This window comes from Aquila chrysaetos, chromosome 8 (assembly GCF_900496995.4).
Source record: "Aquila chrysaetos chrysaetos chromosome 8, bAquChr1.4, whole genome shotgun sequence".
In the NCBI taxonomy this organism is placed as follows: domain Eukaryota; kingdom Metazoa; phylum Chordata; class Aves; order Accipitriformes; family Accipitridae; genus Aquila; species Aquila chrysaetos.
In genome coordinates this window covers 1,365,264-1,390,243 of record NC_044011.1, presented here as the reverse complement: position 1 = coordinate 1,390,243, position 24,980 = coordinate 1,365,264, and the positions used below count along the sequence as shown (strand labels likewise).

The following is a 24,980-nucleotide window of genomic DNA, read 5'->3' as shown; positions in this document are numbered from 1 at the left end:
CTGTCGGGACGGTGGCGGCGGTGACGTCACGGGCCGCGGGGTCCGCCGGGAGGTGTAGTCCGTCCCGTGGTGCCCCGCGCCGCCGCCCGCCCCTGCGGCTGCCCAAGATGGCGGACCGGCGGCGGCAGCGCGCCTCGCAGGACAGCGAGGACGACTCGGACTCGGCCGCCTCCGACAGCGCCGACTCGGCCGCCAGCGCCGCTCGCTCCCGCTCGGGATCCGCCTCCGGCTCCGGCTCCGGTTCTCCCCGCCCGCCTCACCGCCCGCCGCGGGGTGCCGCCGGGGCCCTCAGCGCTGGGCCGCGGGGCCGCGGGGCCGAGAGCGCTGCCGGGGGGGCGGCCAAGAGCGCGCCCGAGTCCGAGTGTGTGAGTGCGGGTGGGGGGGCGTCACCGGGAATGGGGGGCGACTGGGGAGGGGGGGGGGGCTCTGGTGGCGGTGGAACTGGGGGAACGGGGCGGGCGGGGGGGGTCTCTGGTGGCGGTGGAACTGGGGGAATGGGCTGGGGGGGGTGTCTGGTGTCGGGGGAACTGGGGGGGAGGGGGTGTCTGGTGTCGGGGGAACTGGGGGGGGGCGGTCTCTGGTGTCGGGGGAACTGGGGGAACGGGCCGGGGGGTGTGTGTTCTGGTGTCAGGGGAACTGGGGGGGGCTCTGGTATCGGTGGAACTGGGGGAATGGAGGGGCAGTTGGGGGGCTTGGAGGGGGGGTTGGGGCTGGAGAGCTGAGGGAGCACCAGGCTGGGGAATTGGGGGAGCAGGGCTTGGGGGGGGGGGGGGGCAGCCCCGCAGGGGAGAGCTGGGCTCTGCGACTCCCCCCAGCCCCAGGCAGGGGCTTCCCGTCCGTCCCCCCATGGCGGGGTCCTGTCCCCCCACCTGGACTCCCCACAGTGGGGCGTGGGAGGGTGGGTTTGCTGCCAGGTCAGGCCTCTTCTGCTCTTTATCAACTCTGAGCAGCCTTCTTGTAAGTGCGGGTGTTAAAAGCCTTTTACATGGGGGGGGGGGGGGGTTCGTGGTGCTGCTCGCCCCTGCCGCTGCAGGGTGATTCTCCTTCTCTGGCCGTTTACGGCAGGCTGCGATTTTGTCCTGTCACGGGTTTATAGTGCCGGTTATTTCAAGTTCCTCCTGGATCGCAGCGTATTTCTGCTCGGCTGTTTTGGCGTTTGGGCTTATCTCGTTAACGCGTTGGCTGGTTTTATTTTTGATCTGAGGTTGTTTTTACTGCAGAGCTTGATCAGTCTGTTCTTTTACTAGAAGCTTTTCCCAATCTGAGCTGTTGCGCTTTGTCCGGCATCTTCTCTCAGGCGCAGGATTGTGTTTCTGTCGCCGGAGCCTCTAGCAGATGTCTGCCTGAATTCGGTCCCGCTCGGCATCTGCTCGTTATTCCTGGGCTCCTGCTTTAAGTAATCCTCTTGTCATTTCCTGAGTTAACTGTCTGGCTCCCTGTTATTGAGGGAGGGGAGCCTGCCTTCTCTGTCCATGTCGCTCTTTTCCCTCCAAAGATCCCCAGCAGTTAACACAGTTTGTGCTTTTATTCCTGAGCTGCGTTCCCCTAGCGTAGCTCTCTCTAGAAGGATCTTAGAGAAAGGTACGGGGAGCCCTGAATTTGTTTCTTCTTTCTGGGTCACTGAAGCTGAACTTCCAAGGGCAGAGGCGATAGGACGGGGGCCAAACCTTGTCGTAATTGTGCCTGGGATCGTAGGATGCCACAGGGACCCGGCTGCTGACCTTCCCCTCCGCTAACACACCTTTCTCTCCCTCTCTCCGCAGGAAAGTGAGGATGGCATTGAAGGAGATGGTGAGTAACGACTCTCTGGTGTTGCAAATGCTGTTTGTGTGCAAAAAGTAAAAACTGGACAAAACACCTTTCCCGATAGCCCTGTGGTTGTTGTCATCCCAAATAGTAACTCGTAATAGTAGGCAAACGTGGGGTGCAGGGACAGCGAGCCCCAAACTCGCCCTTGGTTCCTCCTGCGTTAGCTGGCAGTGGTGTTAGTCGGGGATGCTTTGGTGCTGTCCTCTGACTTCCCCTTGGAGGGGCTGTTCAGTGTGTGTTTGCCAGCGGTTGCCCGCGGCGTGGCGTGTTACGCTCGGAGAGAAGCGGCATTTCTGCTTCTGCCCTGACACCAAACTCCTTTTTCTCCCCTGCAGCTGTACTCTCAGATTACGAAAGCGCAGAAGACTCGGAGGTAAGAGGAGTCTCTGTCCTGGTGTTTAAAGGGTTCTGCCGAGTGACTGCATCTCACGTAATTTTAGCACAAAACCCAGTTTGTGTCCTTCGTTCTCTTCCACTGACCCCGTCGGCAGCGATTGCCTTTGTCTCAAGGTACCAGCGCGTGTGCTTCACACCAGAGACTCGGAGTGAGCCACGTTGCAGCGTAGCCATCGCCGTTGCAGAGGAAAACGGTCTCTCCCAGTCCGAGCCCCTCGCTGGGCAGTTCCCGCACTTACAGTCCACGGCGCTGGGCCTAGCCCTGGGGAGAAGCCACCTGTGCTGCTGGGGGGGTGGATGTAGGGCCAGTGTGTATGGGGGGAAAAAATGCCTGGCTCCTCAGACGTTGGATACTGGGAGCAGAATTTACGATGGCCAAGAAGGGTGTGGAAGGAAGCGCAGGATGCTGGTTGCATTCTAATTAGCTGAAATTAAAAAACCTAAGTGCTGGGTTGGAAGCGTCCCAGGCAGCATCACTGTCTTCTGCAGCTGGAGGGGTAACGCACCCCGTGAGTGCTGGCAGCTCTGCGCTGGGTGTGTGCTGAGAAAATCCTGCCTCGTGTGCACCGAGACCCCCTGCCCCAGCCTGGGCAGCAGGCTGTGGCTGTAGGTTTCCCTGGATTTTTAGTGCAAAACCATAAGTTTAACATCTCCAGGAAGTTTAGAGAAGTTCTGGTTTCTAATGATGACACTGAAGGTTTTCTAGTGAAAACACTTCTCTTGAGGCAGCTGTTTTGGGGATCTTGAGGGGGGCAAGAGTTGGAGAAAACACAAAACAGCAGGGCAGATGATGAAATTGAAGCTCGTAGGGGCTGTTAATTTGTGAATTAATCTCTGCCATTAGTGAGGAAGGAGCGCGGCGGGCTGTAGAGGCAGCACGTGGAGGGTAAGGGGCAGCTCCCCGTGTTCACCGTGCAGCAGCTCTTCAAGCCTGGAAACCTGTGTGGAGGCTCCCTGGAGGCTCGGTGCGCGTAAAAGCAGAGCAGCGCTGGTGCACGCTGGGGTGTTGGAGCAGTGGGGGTATTGCATCACTGACATGCCAGGATGACTCTGTTCCTGTGCCTAAAAATAATGCCACGTCTGGGTTTCCCCAACGTAAACAAAAGGAGCAGTTGATGTGCAAATACGCTGTGTTGAAAGAGAAAAATAGAGCAGTCTTTTTGTTAATCACGCAGGGCTATTTTTAGTGTCAGTTCCAGCCTAAGCAAGGCTTGCAGGCTCCTGGAGGGTGAAACGAGGTCACGCTCCTGCGAGCAGAGTGCTCCGAGTGAGTCAGCTGAGTAACTCCAGGGAATTTGGAAACACGGTTCTGGTTGGATCCGGGCCCTTGGTGTGGGAAGGAAGGGACCGTCTGAGGGCCCTTGTTCACTGGTCTCCCTGGCTTGCACAAGCCCTTTGCTTTCAGAGCGGTGAGAGGCTGTGGCTTTGTGGCAGAGATGGTCCCGGCTGTGTTCGGGGAAAGCCTGACTGTTGGATCTGATGTTGCTGGTGGGAGTTGGTGGGGAGAGGTGTTGGGTTTAGTCTTTGCTTTTTCTGTAAAAATACAGGGATAGGAAGGATCTCAAGAGCTAATCCTCTGCTTTGAAAGAGTCAGGTCTCTAACAACTGGAACAGGGATCTAACTCCAGATCTGGGGACTTGTGTGGGGAAATTCGTGGGGGACCTGCTGCTAAAGGTGTGTGTTTGAGTAACTGGGGCTCTTTCAGGCAGAGGAAGAAGATTACAGCGAGGAAGAAAGTGCCAAAGTGGAACTGAAGCAGGATAGTAATGATTCCTGTGAGTCAGCGGCAAAAGCAGAGAAAGGGGATGAGAAGCCTGACTCCAAAGGTGCTGTAACTGGTGAAAGGCAAAGCGGGGATGGGCAGGTAGGTGTTAAAACGTGTTCTCTGGGCCATGGGGGGCTTCTCCATGCAGCAGAGGGACTGCTGCAGTGGTAAGAGCTGTCTGATTTTGACAGGAGAGCACTGAACCTGTTGAGAATAAAGTTGGAAAAAAAGTTCCCAAGCACCTGGACGATGATGAGGATCGGAAGAACCCAGCTTACATCCCACGCAAAGGGCTATTCTTTGAGCATGACCTCCGAGGGCAGACACAGGAGGAAGAGGTCAGGTATGTGAGCATCCCCCACGTGTCTGCCTTTCTCTGGGAGGGTGAGGCCAACTCCCAGGCCAGTGTTTGGCACCACAGCTCCTTGCTTTGGCGTGAAGTGCTGGGAAGGTCTGTGCTTTGGTTGCCTGCTTGCAGTGTCCTGCCAGGACATTTTTAGCTCTTTGTTTTGAAGGAGAGACTGAGTGTGGTGCAAAAAAAACCACAAGGAAAGCCTCTTGCCAAGGAGCAGTGACCCTTCTTGCTGCTTTTCAGAAATAGCAGTGGGTAGAGCAGCAGCTGTTGGGCAGGAAGAGAGGGAGGAAGAAGAGACGCTGTCTCCTGTGCATGCCCTGCCCTAGAAATGCTTGAGCTTTGTGTGTGGGGCTGGTTGAAGCTGCCACGTCCCTTGGCTTTGCAACATCTTCTTGGTCCTCCCTGTGTAACTGTTCCAGGCCGAAGGGTCGTCAGCGGAAGCTATGGAAGGACGAGGGCCGCTGGGAGCATGACAAATTCCGGGAGGACGAGCAGGCCCCCAAGACCAGGCAGGAGCTGATCGCGCTTTATGGCTATGACATCAGGTCAGCTCACAACCCCGATGACATCAAGCCAAGGAGGATGCGCAAACCAAGGTGAGCAGCAAAGTCAAACTAGAGGCTGGCTCATCCTGGAGGGAGACCTTGGCCCTTGTGCCAGGTGCTTCAAACAACAGGTCTGAAGCCCCAAAGGGGGAAAGCCCTGTTGTTGGCTTCAGCCCCAGGGTGGGACCTTGGTCCTAGGAGTTATGGATGCTGCATCCCGCAGAGGGGTTCCCTGGCACAGCAGCACCTCTCACCCATCAATTTATTCCCAGTCCTTTGTACGATTTTTCTCCCTCAGATTTGGCAGTCCTCCTCAGCGAGACCCAAACTGGTCCAATGAGAGGCCAAATAAGCCCCCAAGGCACCAAGGTGCAGACAGCACTTCAGCTCCCCCGCGAACCTTCACCAGCAGGAGCTCTGCAGGTACAGGGAGGATGCCCCCACCCAGAAACTACCCAAGGATGGGGGGCTACAAAGAGACCCGTCCAAGCTACCGAGCTTCAGAAGCAAGCATCCAGCATCTGTCTCGAAATGGTGAGCAAGCAAAACAGGACAGCAACTATAGAGCAAAGCGTGCAGAGCAAACTCCACCGAGAGACAAGTCACCAGAGATGGAAGCGGCACATGTCCACGGCAGCCCTGTGAAGGAGGAGGTTGCTTTGGAAAATCAAGCCACGGCTGCTGATGCTGCACAGCCACCACCAGACAGACCAATTGAAAAGAAGTCTTATTCCCGGGCAAGAAGGACCAGAATCAAGGCTGGCGATGCGGGGAAGCTGGCAGATGAAGTGCCTGCTTCAGAAGGGCTGACTCCTGTGCCTCCAAAACCTGTGCAAGCTGAGACGTCCCCCCCACCAGCCAAGAACAGTAACTGGGAGTCACCGGTAGAATCCAACTTGGATGGACTTGAGCAAGAGATGACCCAAATGAATCTCACTGAGCAGAACTGGACTCCGGGGCAGTCGCAGTTCATACAGCCCCGGGAGCTGAGGGGTAAGTGCGTGCAGCTTGTTGGTTTTCCACTGCAGCCCCAGCCAAATGTAACTCTGCATTCGTGTAGTCGGTCAGAGCTGAACTGTCTCTGCCTTAGTCCAGTCTCAGGGTAGGTACGTGGTGGTGATGCATGCTGCTGAGAAAGTGCAGTGGAGATGGTTAGAGAGCACAAAACAGAAGAGAATAAAGGGGAAATTAAACATTCTGGTGTAGGTTAATTGAATTAGGGCTGGGAAGGACATAAGAGTAGATCCTTTCCCTCTCTCTGCCCTGTTTTGTGTTGAGGACGGGGAAGCTTCAGTGAAGCTGAAAGCCTGTGTGTGGAACAGGCAACAGGGACTTTGTGCGGTGTGAATCACAGACCGGCTGCTGCAGCAGGAGTTTGGGAGATAAGGAGTGTTGTGCTCAGTTGGCAGGTAAGGGTAATGAATTACCAGGCTCCTGTAACGTCCTGCTAGGAGGGAACTTTCCTCTGTTTATCACCTTATTTCCTAGCATTGAGATTTGGTTGCCACTAGCTAAGGCCTGACGGGGGTTGGCAAACTCATTTGTGCCCGGTAGGAGGAAGCTGCTGTGTTCGCAGCAGCAGGCAGGCGGGCTGAGGGAGGGATATGTGGCAGAGTCACCCCTGTGCAAGCTAAGGACCGAGTTCTAGTTGAGCATCCATGCGAGAGGTCATTCAGGTATAATTATCTCTTTGCAAAATTAGAGTCTTTTGTGGGGAGTGTTAGAGTTCTTCCTGAGGGAAATAAAACTGGAGCAAGGAGAAGAAAGCAACTTGCTGCTTTCATAAGCATCTCTTGAGGTTTAGGTCATGAAACCATAAGTTGTCTTGTACTGGTGTGACTAGGAAAGTCTGTGTGTGAACAGACCCTTGGTCTCAACTGTGGATGCGAGTAGACAGAGAAATGAGAGTTCAAAAGTGCTGTGATTTGCAGCTGAGATTATGTACTCTTTTTTTTTTTTTTAAATGCTTAAAAATAAAGCACCTTAACAAATTTACTGTGAGACAGCTCTAGTCTGCAGATAGGAGACCACTTTCTGTCTGTAAGAAGAACATATTACTCTACTGTCCCTTTTTTTCTTCCTAGCAGAGAAGGTAGGAGTTAATTCTGGGCGGCATTTGGCTAGGTGAGCCAGCCATCACGTCATTCTGTATGTACAGCAGGTATGCCTGTGCGTATATTTGCAATATCAGCGATCCATGGGCACTTTCAGTGTTTGTTTTGTCCACTTCTGCGCCCCTGGAATTGCCTGTGATCAGTTTGGCACTGTGGTTTTAAATGTGTGCCCTAACTTTGTTGTTTGAATTGAAAGGAGCCTATGATAAAAGTGGTTACGCCCTGTAGAGGGTTTAAACCACAGCTTACCCAGTCCCACATGGATCCTTGTTTCTACTCTGAAGAGGTCCTTGTCTCAGCGGGAACAGAGCTTAGATCAGGACCTGGATTTCAAGCTGAGGATTTTTTTTTTTTAGCAAGATTTAAAAGGTGTTGAGCAGCATGGATGATTATACAGCGACACAACAGCTTCTAATTTGTACCAAAATATTTAAAATTGTAACCTAAGAAATGAAGTTGTTAGGAGGTTTCTCGCCATGAAAGCAAGAGCTGTGCCTGTTTGTAGTACAATAACGTCCCCAGGCTGTCATACGGCCAGCGACAGGCGTCTCCCGGCAGCACCCTCAGCGGGTGAGGTGGCTCTTAACTGGGAACAAATGCGAACCATAATAACCAGTTTGTTTCTTCCTCAGGTATTCCTAACCATATGCACGTGGGAACTGGGCCACCACCTCAGTTTAACAGAATGGAGGAAATGGTAAAGCATGTTGCGTGGAGTGTGACTCTTGCTTTTAGAAGCACGGAAGCCGAGCATTTACTTGTTTCTGGGTTGTAGTAATTAGAGGCTGCCTGTGACACCTCAGCCTTTCTCTTTTGTGGGTGTTCATAGTTTTTACTGTGTGACCCAGATAGAGGTTTGTAGGGGCTGGTGGGGGAGTGGGTTGGTGTTCCCTCACTGGAGGGAGGGCTCCTGCCCCTCGCTCTGACCCTCGCCTTTGGACTCTTTCAGGCAGTGCAGGGGGGCCGCGTGAAACGCTACTCATCGCAGCGGCAGAGGCCCCCGGTGCCGGAGCCTGCCCCCCCCATGCACATCAGCATCATGGAAGGGCACTACTATGACCCACGTGAGTGTTTCCCTCCCGCTCTTGAGGCTCCCTGTGTGCTCAGACCTGAGCAGCTAGAGCAGGAGTCCCTCCGCGCCTGTTAGGGTCGGGCAGATCGGGGGCTTTGTCTTCCCTTTCCTTTGTAAATAGCATCATGGCATTGTCTCGTATGGTAACTAACAGGCTGTTCTGAGCCTCCCCGGTTGGTGTTTAAACCCACTGAAATAAAATCAGTGTTACCGCCACCCCTCCCTGTGCTCTCTAGGACACTGCTTCTCTTCATGAGAACTAGGATTTAAAATTAACTTGAAATCAGAACAATGTCTTTGACATTTAAGAGCAAGGAGAGTTACAGAATGAGACTGAGGATGGATTAGGAATTTACTCCAGCATTTAAAGTGTTGGAGAAGAAATTCCCCGAGTATTCTCCTGCTTTGTAAAGGGAGTAGGAGGCTTTTCTGTTGGGAGTATGTAGCATCTGTGAGCCTGGTAGACTGTGTGTGCCGATGGGAATGTAGCTTGCAGCACTGCATTCAAGTCTTGTAACCATAGCTGGCTGGGGTGTGCGTGTGATTTGCTGCAGTAGCATAAAATTCAGTGGAGCTTCTCCTTACCAACCGTTGTGTGTTGCAGTACAATTCCAGGGACCAATCTACACCCACAGTGAGAACCCGGCCCCGCTGCCGCCCCAAGGGATGATTGTACAGCCAGAAATGCACCTCCCTCATCCAGGTGAGGAACCAGCTCCTCAGTGGGGCACCGGGAAGCCGATACCGATGTTGTGGTTGTGCCCTGGGGCAGCTCAGCCTGTGCCATGGAGCAGATTACTCTGGTTTCACATGGCCTCTGTCACTGGGGGAATCCATTTTCCCTATTTCTAGAACATGGAAGAGGCCTGCTTCCCTCATCCAGTGGCACTGAATCAATATAAATTTTAAGGAAAGAAAAATAGGCATTTCTGGCCCTTGCAGCCAGTGCAGGACTGAAGTGATCTGAATGTTTTGGCAGCCTTTAGCTGGATGTCTGCAGGTTCTGTGCAGACCCTCCTGGCTGAGTCACTTCCCCTTCAGTGGGGCGTTTGGCTTTGCCAGTTGTGCTAGGCTGGTTCTTCAGTCCCTGCTGCTTGTAGGTCAGAAAAGCAGAAATGAGAGCTGTTGAATTGACATGTTCTCTGTCTTGCCCACAAAAACTGTTTCCTGAAGTGGATGTGCTGACAGGGGCTGTGTCCGGTTCCAGTGAATCAGGATCTCGGCATCAGGGAGGGGGCTGAGCTCCGCTGTGCTGAGAAGCGCTTCCCTTTTTCCCTCCCCAGCACAGGAGCTGAGGTCTTGTGGCTGCAGGAAAGGCCTTTGAGCAAAGCGCTTCTCCTTCCTGCTGCGGCAGGGAAGGCGCAGCCGTGCTGACCTGCTGGCATTGTAGCCGCCCCGGCCCTCCATGGGACGCGCTGGCTTTACACGCGACATCATGTTCAGTTTATTTTTGTCTCTTCCCAGGTTTACATCCCCACCAGACGCCAGCCCCCATGGCAAACCCTGGGCTGTACCCTCCGCCAGTCTCCATGCCCCCAGGCCAGCCCCCGCCACAGCAGCTGCTCGCACCGACTTACTTCTCCCCTCCTGGAGTCATGAATTTTGGGAATCCTGGCTACCCCTACCCCCCAGGAGCACTACCCCCTCCGCCCCCTCCTCACCTCTATTCCAACACGCAGGTAAGCCAGCTGCGCGTCTCCTTCCTGAGCAGGAGCTTTCAAGAGCAGATGGGATCCTGTGCAGTGGGGGTATATTCTCTGAGGCTTCCTGGGAGAGGATGTGGAGCAGCTGGGCTGCTCCGTGGTGGGAGGTTGTTTACTGTCATCCCTCTCTCTGCTTGGGGCGGGTAGCTGGAAGGGGCTGCTCCTGTGCCTGCTGTGCAGCTACCCTGGATTCAAGGTCTAGTGGATGAAATGCCTGTATTGGTGGATCTCAGAATCGAGATCTTCCCCTTCAGAAGAGGGAAACAGCCCACTGGGAGCCTGTGAATCGTTACATCCCCTCCAGGTCCATGCTAAGCCAAGGACACCTTGAAAATCGTTTTGGAAGTCCTTTCTGTTTGAGATGGAAGCAGGAGGCTGGAAACTGGCTAGTGCTGTTCTTTGGCACCGGCCAGGAAAGCCCATGGTGTGACCAGCATGGGGCTGGCTTTTTTGGTTTTTCTGGGGGGACGGCTTGGCGTCCGACCTCTGTATCCGCAGTAGCTGCTGGGCAGCGAGGAGGCAGATCTCTGTGGGCATCGTGATGACGAACCTGCCGCTCCCCGTGGCCGCCGTGTGAGCGGCACACGGCTGACACGCAGTGGCAGGCGAGAGATGTGCATGCTCCCTGAGCCCTGCAACCTCTCTGACCTTCTCTGCTGCCCTGGGCTGATCCCAGCTGCCCTGGCAGGGAATCACCCTGCTTTTGGGGCAGATCCCGAGCCCCTGGGCAGCTAGAGGAGATCTCGGTGTGAAGGGGAACTGTTACCTGCCTTGTCTGTGCAGAAAAGCAGTAGCTGCTGCTGTTGTAAAGCACAGACATTATATAGCAGTTGAGAAACTCTGTGGGGTGAAGGAAGCCCATCTGCTGCAAACTTCAATCCAGTGTGGCTGCGGGTTGCTGCAGCCTGTGCCTGCCCACCCTGCTGAGAGCAGGGAGACCCTGGTAAGGGGCAGCAGCAGGCGAGGGTCCTCCGGGAGCTGTAAGTGCTGCTGTTCTTTGTAGCCTTGGGGAGCACAGCACAAATCAACACCCATCGCCCTGTGGCTACTCACCTTCGGTGCTAGGTGGTAGCATCTTTTCACAGCCCAGGTGCGTGCCGTAAAGGCTGTCTGAGGCGCGTGGTGCTCTCGCAGGGGATGCAGCTTTCTTGTGGCCCCCCACCCCCACCCTGCCGCAAAGAGCACTGACCCTTCTGCTCTCTGGGGAATGCAGGCCCAGTCCCAGGTGTACGGAGGGGTCACGTACTACAACACTGTCCAGCAGCAAGTGCAGCCCAAGCCTTCTCCACCTCGAAGGACGTCCCAGCCTGTGACTATCAAGCCACCGCCTCCTGAGGTACTGTCTCCTCGGCATGAGTCTGCGCGTGTGTGATGCGGTACCGTTGGGGTGTGCGTGATGCTGCAGTCTCCCTTTCCCATCCAAAAAACCACATTGTTCCAAGGAAATCTTAAACTGTCTCATCTTCGACATGTCCCAAACCTCAGCTTCTCATTGCAGGTGGTAAGCAGGGCTCCAGTTAATTTGAGTTTCTAAATACTTTAAAACTAAACCCACGTAAAAAGTAAGTCCAAAGTTGACCCTTGCTTTTTTTTTTTTTTTTTTTTTTTTAATTTCCTCAGGGTAGAAAACAGAACACTTCAGAGAGAGAAAAATCCAGTCCTAAGCTAGGAGGTAGTGACTTCTCTGGAAAAATAAATGTCGAGACCTTAGTAGATAATTCAGGCAGCAGACTTAAAGGCTTCCGGAGATGAGAGCCATTTCTCTGTGCTGGGAACGGTTTCCTTGCTCCAGTGCCGTGAGCTGTGCGTGTGTGTGCGCGCCAGAGTGCCACATGTGTGTTTGGTTTCCTTTTTAATACCTTGCTTAGCGTATGGGAGCTGAGTGAGCCTGAATTGTGGCAAGCCCAGACCCGGGCAGGCATGTGCCGGTTGTTTCCCCGTACGCAGGGAGGCAGCGCGCGGCATGGTAGAGGGCTGGGAAACACGCAGTGTTTGTAAATCCACTGCAAGATTGTCTGATCGAGGCGCCCTTTGGAAAGCCTCGCGATGGAAAAATGTTTAACCACGAGGAGAGCTTGGCTGAAGGGAGCTGGTTGTGCCCAGAGTGGGCACAGAGGAAGCCGGAGGCGTGGGCGGGCGGTGGTTGTGTTTTGGCACCCAGACGTGGAGAGTGTTTCTCACAGGGCCCTGGCGATAGCGCTGCAACCGCTGCGTGGTGTTTGTGGGTGTTGTAGGTGGAGCAGCCTAAGCCTATGCTTCTCTTTCCTCTTCCCCACCAGGACAGCAAAGGTGAAAAATCAAAGGAGAGGAGCAACACGTAGGGATGCGGCTGTGGGAGTCCCAACGCCAGACTTGGCACCTCAGCAAGGAGGAAGCTCCTTCTCGGGAAAGGCTCCTTCCCTGTGCGTAGGTGAGGCAGCCGGATGAAATCAGCTGCACCGTCTTGTGCTCAGGGCCAGGCACCTTCCCTCTCTGGTTTTACCGGTGCCCTCCCGAAAACCGTCTCGCCGCTGCTGATCTGCCCTCCTTCCCCCTCCCTCACTGGGGCACAGGGGTCACCGAAGAATCAACCCCCAGAGTCGGTCCTTGGCCACAAGTTCTTGCAACTTTGCTCTTTTACTAAACATCTGCCCTTTTCCCTCTCTAGGATGTTAAACTCGACTGGCTTGATTGTGGTCTCTGTTTTTATTTAAGAAATGAACCAGCTCCCCCAGTAAAGCTGATTTGTTTCTTTTGGGTATTTCAAATTTGTTTGTCTGGCTAACTGGAACATAACTTCCCCTGCCCCCTGTGGAGACAGCTGATAGGTTAATTCTTCGTTTCAACTCTCTTTTTAAATTAGCAAGTTTATTTCTGCCATTGTTTAAGCATAGGAAGGGCAGCTGAGCGATAGGAGTCTGTCAGGAACGTGCTGGCTGTGCAGTCACCACTTAATTTAGAAGCTCCTCCTGTTTCTTTTTCCGAACAAGCCCTGTTGGTAACTTGTGTCGTTGGCGGTTTCTGTCCATGTGTGTGCAAGCTCTCAACTCGCATCAGATGGGAATCCGTATGCATGAGCATGGGGCGACCCCCTTCCCCACTGCCACAAGCTCACCTTGCAGAGCAGGGGGAGATTTCCACCCTCCTCCCGCACCTCTGCCAAATCAGTGGCAGAGAGGGAGGTTTATGGGCGTCCAGGCACCTCGACGCTGCCAGAACAGCCCTGCCAGCAGACAAACCAGCTAGACAAGGCAAGCAGAGGAGTGATTTGCTCCTAGCACTTGGGTGTTGCTGCTGTGGAAGTGGAAGGGGGTGTTGTAACCCGCCCCAACGCATCCAGCCCAGGCTTCCATCCCCAGGAAGGAAGCACCTCAGCCCCGCGCCTGCCACCACGTAAACCGGCATTCCCCTGGGGACCTCAGCAGCCTTGTTTCCCCCGTTAGGATTCCGAGGCCGATCTGCCGGGGTGACTGGCACCGCAGCACCGAGCGTGCCAAGCCGGGCTCGGCTGGCTCTCCCGTGCCGCAGCGCTGCGCCGCCTCTCTGCAGCACGCATCCCGCCGGCACCGTGGCAGGCGGAGCGGCTCCGGCTCCCAGTCACGCTCGGTCTTGGCTGTGTCCTTGCAGCCGTTTGCAGATTGCATTAGGAAACTTGGCAAGGCAGGCTGCCGATTCCTGCCGCTCGCCCCGAGCACGTGCTGGGGCAGCATGGGGAGGTGCCAGCTGCTGGCGCAGGCCGCTCGGTGAGAGGGGGAACGTCGCCGCTCCAAGCAAGCGGCGTCTTGGCCTCCGAGTCCCCATCTGCGGCGAGGGAGGGGTGCCCAGCGGCCCACCTGCCTGCTCCCTGGTCGAGGTCGTCTCATGCATGCCCGGCTCTCCAGCAGAAATCCCTTCTTTGTTTGTTGTTTGTAACTCGATGACCTTTTGTACCTAATTTCAGACGTCAAAGCGACATTTTAAAAGCAGAAATCCCTTACGTTTTACATGTAACTGTTTCTCTGCCTTAAGGCTGAAATGTATCGTTAACATATCGGTCGCGTGACTGAAGTCCTGGACCTTACAACACTGTGATGGGTTTTTGGTTTTGTTTATTTGGATTCCTGTCCCTTAGGAGTGCACATTTGTAACCAGCATTGTATTGGCACGCAGATGAGAATACGTTTTAGAAAGTAGCCAGCTCTCTTGTCTCTCCTTCCTCGCGCTGAGACCCACAGGGGCAGCGGGCACACGCACTCTCCCGGGGAGGACCGGTGTCCCTTCCACCGCGCTGCCGGAAAGCTCGGCCGTGTGCCGGGAGCTGCTCTCCCCTTTCCAGGAGCTCCCTGTGGGACTGGAAGAGCGACTTCTCTGCGGCCGGCGCCAGCCGCCCTCGCCCCCGCGCCGGCGTCCCCGGGGAGCAGCTGCAGCCTGTCCCCAAGCCCAGCTCTGCCCCGGCGGCGGGGCTCGGCGCAGAAGCGAACCCCCTCCTCTCCTCTCCCTGCAGCCTCGCTCGCTCGCGGAGGAAGGAACAACTGGTGTGTAGGTGGTGTGGGAGCTGCCGCCTGCGCGCTTCTGTGCCGCGCTGCCTCCCTCCGCCTCGGCACCGCCGCCACGGCCTCCCTTTGGCCCGCGGCCCGGCTTCCCACGGCAAAGGGGAGGGTGGGTGGCACGTACCCCGCTCCTGCACCCTCCCGGTACGCCCCGATCGCAGGGGTATCGAGGGAGCACCGCGGTGGGGTCTGCCCTCCTGCAGTCGGCCCTGGGCTGGGCAGGGGGGACACGGGGAGGGGGAAGGATGCAGGCAGCGTCTGCCAGCGCCGTGGTGGAGGGTGGCTTGGGAGGGCAGGGGGACTTCAACACCCCCCCCCTTTGCATCCTGCCCCAGCCCCTGCAGCTCTCCCTGGCTTCTAGCCTCGCTGCCGGCAGCGGGGTTGGGGTCTCAGAGCCCATCCGTCAGCAGGAGCAGGAGCCGTCGACCTCCTGCCCCCACTGCCATCCTGCCCCTTCCCTCACCAGCACCCCTGTCTCAGTTTCCCTCCCTGGCAGAGGGCTCGGGGCTGAGCCTGGTCCAGAGGCCAGCTCGGACCATCGCAGGGACCTTGCGGAGAAGCTGCCAGCTGAGAAGCCCCTCGACTGGGGGCTCTCCCCTTCCCCAAATGCTGAGATTCCCTCTCCCGGCACTGCAGCCGGGAAGTGGGTTAAGGCGCTGGCTCGGGGAGGGATTTTTCCCTCGGTGTAATTTTTCCCTCCTACACAAGGTCTGTTTTGAGCAGTGCCTGGAGGCTTCGCACCCCCCCCACTCGGCTGCCAGGGTGGGGGAACGCAACACGGCTGCAAATGGAGGCACAGGCTTTGGGAGGGAAGCGCCTGCTCCAGATCCCAGCTCATTAGGAGAAATAACAGCAAATTAATTAAGCTAATAGCTCGCTCTGCGCCAGCAGTGCCCCTGTCCATGCCGAGCCGGGGGAGAGGAGCTGGGCCGAGCCGATGGGCCCGGATCTGGGGCGCGTTTCCTGGGGGTGAGCACGGCCCTTGGCATGGCACGATGCTCTGGGTCCCTAATGCCCGTGTGGCCCCGCTGCCACCGGCAAGCATGGCCTCTCTGTGCCTCAGTTTCCCCTCCTGCTTCCTCCAGCCTTTGCTGTCAGGAGAAGCCCCTCTCCATGCGGCCACAGCTTGCACCCAGGGCCGGGCACCCTCCTCCGGCTGCCCCAGGCAGAGGGGATGGAGGAGCTTGTCCGGGTGGGAGCGTTTTGGGGTCTTGGGTGGGATGTGGCGGGGTCTGAGCACTGGGGCCTGGTGGGGTAGATGGAGGTGCCATGGGGTGGAGGAGGACCGTGCTGTGCCATGCCGTGCCATCCCACCGGGGCCCCATGCAGCTGGGGATGGGGACGCGGGGACACGTTTTGCCGCTTTCCCGCGGCCGCACGGATGGAGTTGCCAAGCAACTGCCTGGTGGAGGCGAAGCGGGAACAAAGCGGGAGCTGCCGGGACCCCCGTCCCTCCATCCCTTCTGAAACCCCCCTGGGGTCTGCCTGCCTGGGCACAGCGGGGGCTACAGGGTCACCCACCGTGTCCCCCCGGCCGTTGCCACCGTCCCACCCCGGGGCTGTAGCAGGGCCGCCGGTTTGCAAGGAGCCAACCCCGGGAGACGGCGACTGTGGGGGTACGTGGGGTCTTTCCCTCCATCGCCGTCACCACCGTTGCCGTACCTGGAGGGGCGCGGAGCGGGTCCAGGCCCCTGCGCCTCCCCAGCTGCTCGCGGCGGGGCCGGGGGGCAACGGGGCTCGGGCAGGGCGGGTGCTCGGCACCCAGCGGGCAGGGGGCACGACGGCTCTGCCCCGGGCAGGCGCCACGTCCCACCCTGCCCTGCCCCGGCACCTGCCCCGGCTTGCCAGCCCGGCAGGGCCTGTTCCCGGCCTGGCAGGCGGCGCGGGGGGCAGGCAGCTGCCCCGACCTGCCCGGCCCTGCCCGCCGGGCGGCCCTGGCCTCAGGGGGGTGCCCGCACCGGGGTGGGGGGGTCCTGCACCCACCCCCGGCCCTTTCCCACGCTGTGATGGGGTGCAGAGAGCTGGGCTGGGGGGGGGGGGGCAGGGGTGGGTCACCCCACACCTGGGCATGTGCCCCCCTCGGAGGGGACACCGGGGAGGGACACCACGGGGGGGGGGACCGTCCCGTGTGCCCCAGGGCTGCCGGGGCGCTGGGCTGGTATGGGGGGGCCACGTGGGTGTGCCGGGGAACAGGGTGTCAGGGTGTGACAGGGGTGTGACACGGGTGTGAGACAGCATGTGGGGGGGGGGGTGTAAGACTGTGTCCCTCTGTCGGGGTGTGTGATAGTGCCACCGGTGTGACGGCGGGGGGGGGGTGACAGGGTGTGGGCTGTGTCCCCCCCCCCGGCAGGCCGTTCTGCGGCGTGGGGGTGCGGGGGCTCCGCCGATGCATCCCCTGCGCGTGACTGATGGCGTGTGGGCGCGTGGCCGCGTCCCCGGTGTGACGGTGCCGCGGGTGGGGGGGGCGGTCCGGGGGCGTGCAACGCATCACCTGTGCGGGGCTGCTGGGGACGGGGACGGGGGCCGCGACCGTGTCCCGGTGCGTGCCCGTCGCCCGTGCGGCTGCACCCCGGTGTCACCGCATCCCCGGGCCGGGTCCCGGTCCCGGTGCTCCGGTGCGGCGGGCGGGCGGACGGACGGACGGGGGGGGGGCGGGCAGGTGCCGGCGGCGGGGGCCGGGGGCGGCGGCGGGGGCGGGGCGGGGGGGGCGCTGGCGGCGGCTCCGCGGGCCCGCGGCGGGGGCGCAGCGCGCAGCAGGCGCGGGGCGGGCGGGGAACGGCGCCGGGGCCCGAGCCCGACCCGAGCGGAGCGGAGCCGCCCCGCCGCCGCCGCCGCCGCCCATGGCCCCCTGAGCCTCCGCCGCCGCCGCCGCGCCCGGGCGGCCATGAAGCCGCTGGAGAAGTTGCTGAAGAAGCCGGGCTCGCACCTGCCCGCCCGCCCCTCCGCCGCACCGGCACCGGCACCGGGTCAGGGATCGGGACCCGGAGCGCGGCGGCAGAGCCTGTCGCGCCCACCCGCCTCTCCCGAGGAGCCGGCGGGGCCGGCGGGGCCGCAGCCGGGGGGCGAGGGCCGCTGGTTGGAGCTGCGGCCGCCGGAGGCGCCGCTCCGTTCCCCCGAGGAGCCGTCCCCGGGCGGCGACCGGGACCGCGACCGCGACCGGGACCGGGAGCCGCCGAGCCCCGAGCCGCCGCCCGCCGCCCGCTGCTGCTGCTGCGGCTGCGGCTGCGTCCCCGCCGCGCCCGCGCCCCCCGAGCGGCTCCTGGCCGCGCTCCTGGAGCGGCTGCCGGCGGGCGGCGCGCACGGCCGCGGCTGCGGAGCAGGTACCGGGGGTCGGGGCTGGCGGGGGCGGCCGCTGCGGGACCCCCGGGACCGCGGCCGCGGGGCGGGGGGGGGCGGGGGGAGGATGGAGGGGCCGCGGGCACCGGCGAGGAGAAGCTGCGGGGGTGCTCGCTGCGACGGGGAGACGGGGGGCGATGCGGCAGCGGGCGGCGCTGGGAGCGGGGGGGGGGGGGCGGGGACCGGGGGTGTCTGACGGGCAGCGGGGGGACGCCGCCGGGGTGGGAGAGGCCGGGTGCCCGGTTGGGGTGGCACGGTCGGGCCGGGTCCCCGCCGGGCCGGGGCGTCCGTGGCAGCGGGGACGGGCAGAGGCACGGCGGGGTGGGCAGGGGTCCCACCGGGCATCGCTGCCCGCCACGACCCCGCGGCGGAGGGGGGTGGGCAGGGGCACGGCGGGGGCTCGGCGCGGCAGCGAGAGGGGCGGCAGCGCCGGGCCCGGGGCCGGGGGGGGTGTGCGTCGGGGGGCGAGCTTGGCCGGGCACCCACTGCCGCCGCACCGCGCAGAGCCGGCAGCCTCCCGGCTGGTTAATCTTTAACATTTTCCCGGTGCTAAAATTAGCCCCGACGGGAGCCGCAGCGCGGGGCGGGGGGGGGGGGGGGGGGGGAGCCGGGCGGACGCCCCTTCCCCCCGGTAGCGCCGGTGCCGTCCCACCGCCGGGGGTGTCGGGGTGGTTCTGGGTGCGCGGAGCTGGGTGGGAGCCAGGCTGGGTGCAGGGGGGCTGGGAGGGCTCCCACGCCGCGGGGATCCCTGCTCCGGCCGACCCCCCCCCCCTCGGCTGACAGGGCGCGGAGCTTGGGGTACCCAGAGATGGGGGGGGGGCAGCGGGGAGCCCCAGCCCCACGCTCCAGGGACCCCCAGGGCCGGGGTGGGGCTCACCCACCGACACGAGGGAGCCCTTCGGGTAGGAGCGAGATGGGACTGGCAGCGCCAGGCCCTGCCTGCACCAACACGCTGCCAGGCCCGGCCCTGCGGTTCCCCGGGCTGGCGGGGAGCGGGGGGGCAAGAGCCAGCGTGGGGGTCCAGAGGCTCCCACCAGCCCCAAGCTCCCGGTGTGGGAAAGCCATCCCTGCGGCTCTGGGGGATGCTGTGGGTGCTGCAGAGGGATGGGGAAACTGAGGCAGGGCTGGAGGGGACTGCAGCCTGCAGGGACATGGAGGGGGGGGGTGTGTTCGATTCCTTCAGCCCCCCCAGGCAGAGCCCGGGAAGGGGCTGCACCAGGGGCAGGGGGGGCTGGGGGCCATGTACCTGCATGCCCTACACCACCAGTGCCCCTGCCCACCCCGGTCCCCATGCAGGTGCAGGGCGCTGGACGTGGGGTACCGGCCCAGCGGCACTGGGGGCCAGTGTGTCCAGCCTGTGTCCCAGACTACCGTGTCCCGCTTTCGGCAGCAGCTTGTCCCCCACGGGCGCTGTGCCCCAGCACGGTGGTGTCAGGGGAACCTCAGCCCCAGCTTGGCACAGATCTGTGGCCGGGTTAATAGGCCAGGGCCCCGGGGGGACGCTCTGCATGGCCCGTCCCACAGGGACAGGTCCTTGGGCCTCGGAAGGACCCTGTGGGGGCACTGGTGTCCCACCATGGCGTCCCTGGGGCACGCAGGCACAGCCCTCTGGGCACCCATCCGGCCGGGGACCCGTTCGGGGCCCAAGGTCGAGGGTTGTTCCAGTGCTGGGCGAGGGAGCGGTGCCTCATCCAAAGGTCGCGGCGGTGGCTGGGTGCCGGCGCTGACGGGCACCGCTGCCGGTATCGGCCCCTCGGTTCACCCGGCCTTGCTGTGCCAAAACACCGTCCCCACGGCCGGTGCTGCCTGCGCTGGCCCTGAGAGCCCAACCGTGGGCACCGGCTTCCCCGGCACCAGCGCAGTGTGCCCTGAGCGCGGCTGCCCAAATAGTTTCTGCTGCCACCTGCCCTCACTGCCTGCCTCGGTTTCCCCATTGCCCTGATCCGTGTCCCGGTTTGCCCAGGCTCTCGCCGGGGCCGGCGGGTGTGCCGGGGTGTCACGGCTCAGGTCCTGCCCTGCCGGTGCCTCTGCCCCTGTGCCACGCTCCTCCCGGGACCCGGCTGCCCCGCAGGGCTGGGAGTGGGTTTGTGAGTCAGCATCGCGCACGGAGGGGGGGGGGCTCAGCGTGGGGTTCAGCGTCTCCCGGTGTCACCCTGGGAATTTACATCGCTCCCCTCGGCTGCCCGCTCCTCCGGATGCGGAGCCTCCCGGGGGTGTCCCCGGGGGGGCTGTGTAGGGCAGGGTGCCCACACCTGCCCCCCCATCTCCCCCAGAATCGCTGCTGGACGACATCGTGCTCACGCACTCGCTCTTCCTGCCCACCGAGCGCTTCCTGCAGCAGCTGCACCAGCAATATCCTTGGGGGGCACGGAGGGCTGTGGGTGGGCGTGGGGAGGGCATTGGGGTGCCACGAGGGTGGGCACGAGGTTGCAATGGGGAGGGGTCCGAGGCTGGACCCAGGGAGGGCGTGAAGGTGGTACAAGGGCGAACGTGAGGGTGCAACCAGGAGGGCATCAGGGTGGGCATGAGAGTGCCATGAGGGTGACAAAAGGGTGGGCATAGGGAGGGCAGCACGGTGCCGTGGTGGGGGCACATGGGAGCAGCAAGGAGGGAATTGGGGTGCCATGAGGGTGGGCGTATAGGTTTCGGTGCAAGGCAGGCAGCGGGGTGCCACCAGGGTGGGCAGTGGGTGCCGGCGGGTGGCTGGGGTCCCTCCTCGCCACGGTGTCTCCTTGACGGTGCCACCTTCGTGCTGGCGGTGGGCAGCCCCCCGCCGCGCTGGGAGGAGGGGGCCGGGCTGCGGCGCAAGCGGGCAGTGCTGGCCGTGCTGCTGCATTTCCTCGAGACCTATAAGGGGCTGCTGCAGGAGGAGGAGAGTGCCGGGAAGGTGATCAAGGTGGGTGTCGTTCCCCCCCGTGACCCCTCAGCCCCCCGCAGGCCCCCGCGCTGAGCCCCTCTTGCCCCCCCAGGAGCTCTACCTGCTTATCATGAAGGACACGTCCCTCTACCAGGACCTGGAGGACGAGATCCTCAAGCTGCACCAGCTCGTGGAGACTGTGGAGCTCAAGTGAGCAGGGAGGCAGGGGGTCCCCGGGGAGGGCAGGGGGTCCTGGGGAGGCCAGGAGGTCCCTGTGGGTCAGGGGGTTCCTGGGATGGACAAGGAGTTGTGGTCCTTGGGGATGCCCAGCAGCTGGGGGGGGGTCATTAGGTCATTAGCAACCCTTGGGTAATGAGCAAGGACCTGGGGGGGCGGGTCTGGTCCCCGCTCTGGCAGAGCTCCCCAGCAGGGCTCATGGTGCGGCACCCAAGGGTGCTGGCTGTGCCGGGGCCCCTGCCTGACCCCGCGCCGGTACCGCAGGGTGACCGACGAGACGCCCCCCCCCGAACAAGCAGGTGAAGCCGCTGTTCAGGCATTTCCGCCGCATCGACTCGTGCCTGCAGACGCGCGTGGCTTTCCGGGGCTCTGATGAGAGTGAGTGACTGTGGCCGGGTGCCAGGATGGGTGCCGGGTGCTGGGATGGGTGCCGGATGCCGGGGTCCCTTCCCTGGCCCGCCGTCGGCTGTGAGGGGCCGTGCCTGCTCTGTGCCTCAGTTTCCCCAGTCAGGGCTCCGGAGCGCCCCGGGGAGGCGCACGGGGTCCGGCGTGGCCCTGATGCCCCCCCCCTCTCTCCCCAGTCTTCTGCCGCGTGTACATGCCCGACCACTCGTACGTCACCATCCGCAGCCGGCTCTCGGCCTCGGTGCAGGACATCCTGACCTCCGTCACCGAGAAGCTGCAGTACTCGGAGGAGCAGAGCGCCCGCGAGGACGCCCTCATCCTCGTCACCATGGCCTCGTCCGGAGGTGCCCGCTGGGCCGAGGCGGGGGGGGGGTGTTTGCAGGCAGGGGTGGGGGTCTGGCCGGCGCTGACCCCCTGCCCACGCTCTGCCTGCAGAGAAAGCAGTGCTGCAGCCCAGCGAGGAGTGCGTCTTCACCACCCTGGGCATCAACAGCCACCTCTTCGCCTGCACCAGGGACACTTTCGACTCCCTGGTGAGCACCGCGCCGTGCCGGGGACCCCCCCCAGCCTGCCCAACCCCGAGGGCCGCGGTGACCCTCTGGGCAGAAGAGGGGGGACCCTCCTGCGGGACCCCCCGTGCTCCAGCACCATCCGAGCGTGCCTGTCCCCACGTCCCCTGGCAGGTGCCGCTGCCCGAGGAGATCCAGGTGGTCCCGGGGGACACGGAGATCCACCGCGCCGAGCCGGAGGAGATCGCCAACCACCTCACCGCCTTCCACTGGGAGCTCTTCCGCTGCATCCACGAGGTGGGGGGGGTGGCTGGGGGGCTAGTGGGGGGCTACGCCGTGGCAGGAGGGTCCTGACGATGTGCGTGTCGTGTCCTGCCCCCCCCCCCATCCCCCCCCGGCAGCTGGAGTTCGTGGACTACGTGTTCCACGGGGAGCGGGGCCGGAGGGAGACGGCCAACCTGGAGCTGCTGCTGCAGCGGTGCAGCGAGGTGCAGCACTGGGTGGGCACCGAGCTGCTGCTCTGCGAGTCGCTGGGCAAGCGCGCCCACCTCCTCAAGAAGCTCATCAAGATCGCCGCCATGTGAGCATGGGGCTGAGGGTGGGGGGGGTGTGGGGGGGGGGTCCCCTGCCCGCTCCTCACCCTCTCTCCCTCCCCAGATGCAAGCAGAACCAGGACATGCTCTCCTTCTACGCCGTCGTCATCGGGCTCAACAACGCTGCCATCAGCCGCCTGCGCCTCACCTGGGAGGTAAGGGGCCGTGGGGTGCCCTGGACACCCCCAGGTGCTCCCAGACCCCCCCCCGGGTGCTCATGTCTGTCCCCACCATGGCTTATCTTGCAGAAGCTCCCAGGGAAATTCAAGAACCTGTTTCGGAAGTTCGAGAACCTGACGGTGAGAGGTGCCCGGGCACCCTGCGGGTGTTGGGGGAGCCCTGGCCCCCCCCCCCCCGGGGTATTTGGGGAGCTGGTGGGCAGGAGGTGTTCTTGCACCGTCCCGGGGTGTCCTTGCCCCTGCCCAGACCACCAGTGATGGCCGCAGCCCTGTGCCCATGGCAGTGAGCGTGGGCAGGGGGGTCCAAGGCAGGCTGGGCAGGGTGCTGGCACCCGTGGGGAGCTGCCCCCCCCAGACCTGACCTCCCCCCCGCCCCCCCCAGGACCCCTGCAGGAACCACAAGACCTACCGGGAGGTGCTGGCCAAGATGAAACCCCCTCTCATTCCCTTCGTGCCGCTCATCCTCAAAGGTGAGGGGGGCACGGGGGCTGCCCACACCCCATGTGGGCTGGGGTCTTGCTGCTGCCCCATGGGGCCCCCCCTCACCCCCCGCGTTCGTCCCCAGATCTGACCTTCCTGCACGAAGGCAGCAAGACCCTCCTGGATGGGCTGGTCAACGTGGAGAAGCTGGTGGGTGCCCTTGCTGGGGGGGGGGGGAAATGTGTCCAAGGGACCCCTGGGGTGAGGCCAGGGAAGGGGGGGAGCCCACCGAGGGGCTGGGGCCCTCCTCCTGACCCTGCAGTGGGGTGGGGGGCCCTGGGGGGTGCAGGGTCCCCGGGGTGCAAAATAGGATCTGGGGAGGTGGTGGGGGGGTGTCCCTGGTGGTGGGTATGCCTCAGGGTGTGTAGCAGGGTCCCAGAGAGGGGGGGGGACAGTCCCCAACGTCCTGGGGGGCAAGTGGTCCGTGGGGAGCTGAGCAGGGTCCTGTGGGGCTGGGGACTGACGGGGGGTGTGTGTGCTCTGCCCCAGCACTGCATCGCTGAGAAAGTGAGGACCATTCGGAAGTACCGGAGCCGCCCGCTCTGTGAGTATGGCGGCGGGGGAGCCGGGACCCCCGCAGCCCCGGCTGGGCAGGGGCGAGGGGCCAGCGCTGCGGGAGGGGGTTGACCCCGCAGGGTGGGGGGACGTGCATGGCCCCGCATCCCTCTATCCCCCCATCCCTCTATCCCCCCATCCCTCTATCCCCCCATCCCTCCATCCCCGCGTCTCCATCCCCGCGTCTCCATCCCCAGATCCTCCCATCCCTCCATCCCCTCATCTCCATCCCCTCATCTCCATCCCCTCATCTCCATCCCCCCATCCCTCCATCCCCCCCATCCCTCCATCCCCGCATCCCTCCATCCCCGCATCCCTGCATCCCCGCATGCCTCCATCCCCCCATCCCTCCATCCCCGCATCCCTCCATCCCCGCATCCCTCCATCCCCCCATCCCTCCATCCCTCCATCCCCGCATCCCTCCATCCCCCCATCCCTCCATCCCCGCATCCCTCCATCCCCGCATCCCTCCATCCCCGCATCCCTCCATCCCCCCATCCCTCCATCCCTCCATCCCCGCATCCCTCCATCCCCGCATCCCTCCATCCCCTCATCCCTCCATCCCCGCATTCCTGCATCCCCGCATCCCTCCATCCCCCCATCCCCATCCCGGGGGCTGTGCGGTTCTGCCCCCCCCCCCCGGCACTGACGACCCCCCCCAGGCCTGGAGCTGGAGGCCTCCCCCAGCCAGCTGCAGACCAAGGCGTACGTGCGGCAGCTGCGGGTCATCGACAACCAGAACCTGCTCTTCGAGCTCTCCTACAAGCTGGAGCCCGGCAGCCAGTGAGGGCCGGGGGGGCCCCCGCCCCGGGGACCCCCCCCACCCTGCCCGGGGGGGCCCGGCCCCCCCCAGCACTGACGCACTTTGGCCAGGGGTCCCGGCCTCGCGCGGGGGGGGGGGGGGGGGGGCACAGCTGGGTGCTGCCTCCCCCCCCCCCCCCCCCCCCCGCTCCTTGGCACGGGGGAGGCGGGGGGGCAGGTTTGGGGACCACGGGCGCACTCCCTCCCCCCCCATTTCCCCTGGCACCCCACTGCTCCCCGCCGCCCCTCCCCCTGGCTGGGGTGCAGGGACCCCCGGGGGGCCCATTCCTCCCCCCGCTGGGTCCCCCACCTCTATTTTTGTACGTGCCCCCCCCCCACCCCGCCCGCCCCTGCCTCGCCCCCCAGACGTGTATATTTTGTACCGAGCCGCCGTCCGGAATTGTACATTTATTTTTTAAGAAAAAGGAGGAAAAAAAAAAAAAAGGAAGGGGGGGAAAAAAAAAAAAAAAAAAAAAAAAAGCGCCCGGGGGAGGCGGGGGGCGCGGAGCCCCAATAAAAGGCTGTCCCGGCGCCCGTCTCCTGATGTCATGCTGCGGAGTGATGTCATAACCGTGCTACTGGGTGAGGTCATGCCGGGAGCAGCGGGAGGGGTCACGGGCACTATCCCCCCCCCCGTTACCGAGCGGGGGGGGGGGGGGGGGGGGGGGGGGGGCCTCGACCTTCTCAAGGTGGCGGCAGTGCGGAGTCACGCGGGGTGACCTTCTCAATATGGCGGACGTCCGCGTTCCGCCCGACCTTC

The 24,980-nt window shown here is 62.4% G+C and overlaps 2 protein-coding genes across 2 annotated transcripts; both read left to right on the top strand.

The window, feature by feature from the left end:
* Window positions 1-77: 77 nt before the first annotated feature.
* CASC3 (CASC3 exon junction complex subunit) lies at window positions 78-13,911 on the top strand. Its single transcript, XM_030022934.2, has 13 exons — window positions 78-365; window positions 1,764-1,791; window positions 2,145-2,182; window positions 3,912-4,070; window positions 4,163-4,314; window positions 4,746-4,922; window positions 5,170-5,864; window positions 7,618-7,682; window positions 7,935-8,049; window positions 8,662-8,760; window positions 9,522-9,736; window positions 10,974-11,096; window positions 12,040-13,911. The coding sequence occupies exons 1-13, from the start codon at window positions 108-110 to the stop codon at window positions 12,079-12,081; spliced, it is 2,166 nt and encodes a 721-aa protein (XP_029878794.1). The 5' UTR covers window positions 78-107; the 3' UTR covers window positions 12,082-13,911.
* Window positions 13,912-17,044: 3,133 nt separating this feature from the next.
* On the top strand, window positions 17,045-24,718 carry RAPGEFL1 (Rap guanine nucleotide exchange factor like 1). Its single transcript, XM_041125588.1, is given in 15 exon segments — window positions 17,045-17,588; window positions 19,878-19,956; window positions 20,350-20,500; window positions 20,574-20,683; window positions 20,976-21,076; window positions 21,280-21,447; window positions 21,539-21,636; window positions 21,787-21,909; window positions 22,014-22,192; window positions 22,270-22,360; window positions 22,454-22,504; window positions 22,767-22,854; window positions 22,950-23,014; window positions 23,354-23,408; window positions 24,082-24,718. Coding segments are annotated over 15 exon segments (1,920 nt in total). The 5' UTR covers window positions 17,045-17,152; the 3' UTR covers window positions 24,207-24,718.
* The last annotated feature ends 262 nt before the right edge of the window (window positions 24,719-24,980 follow it).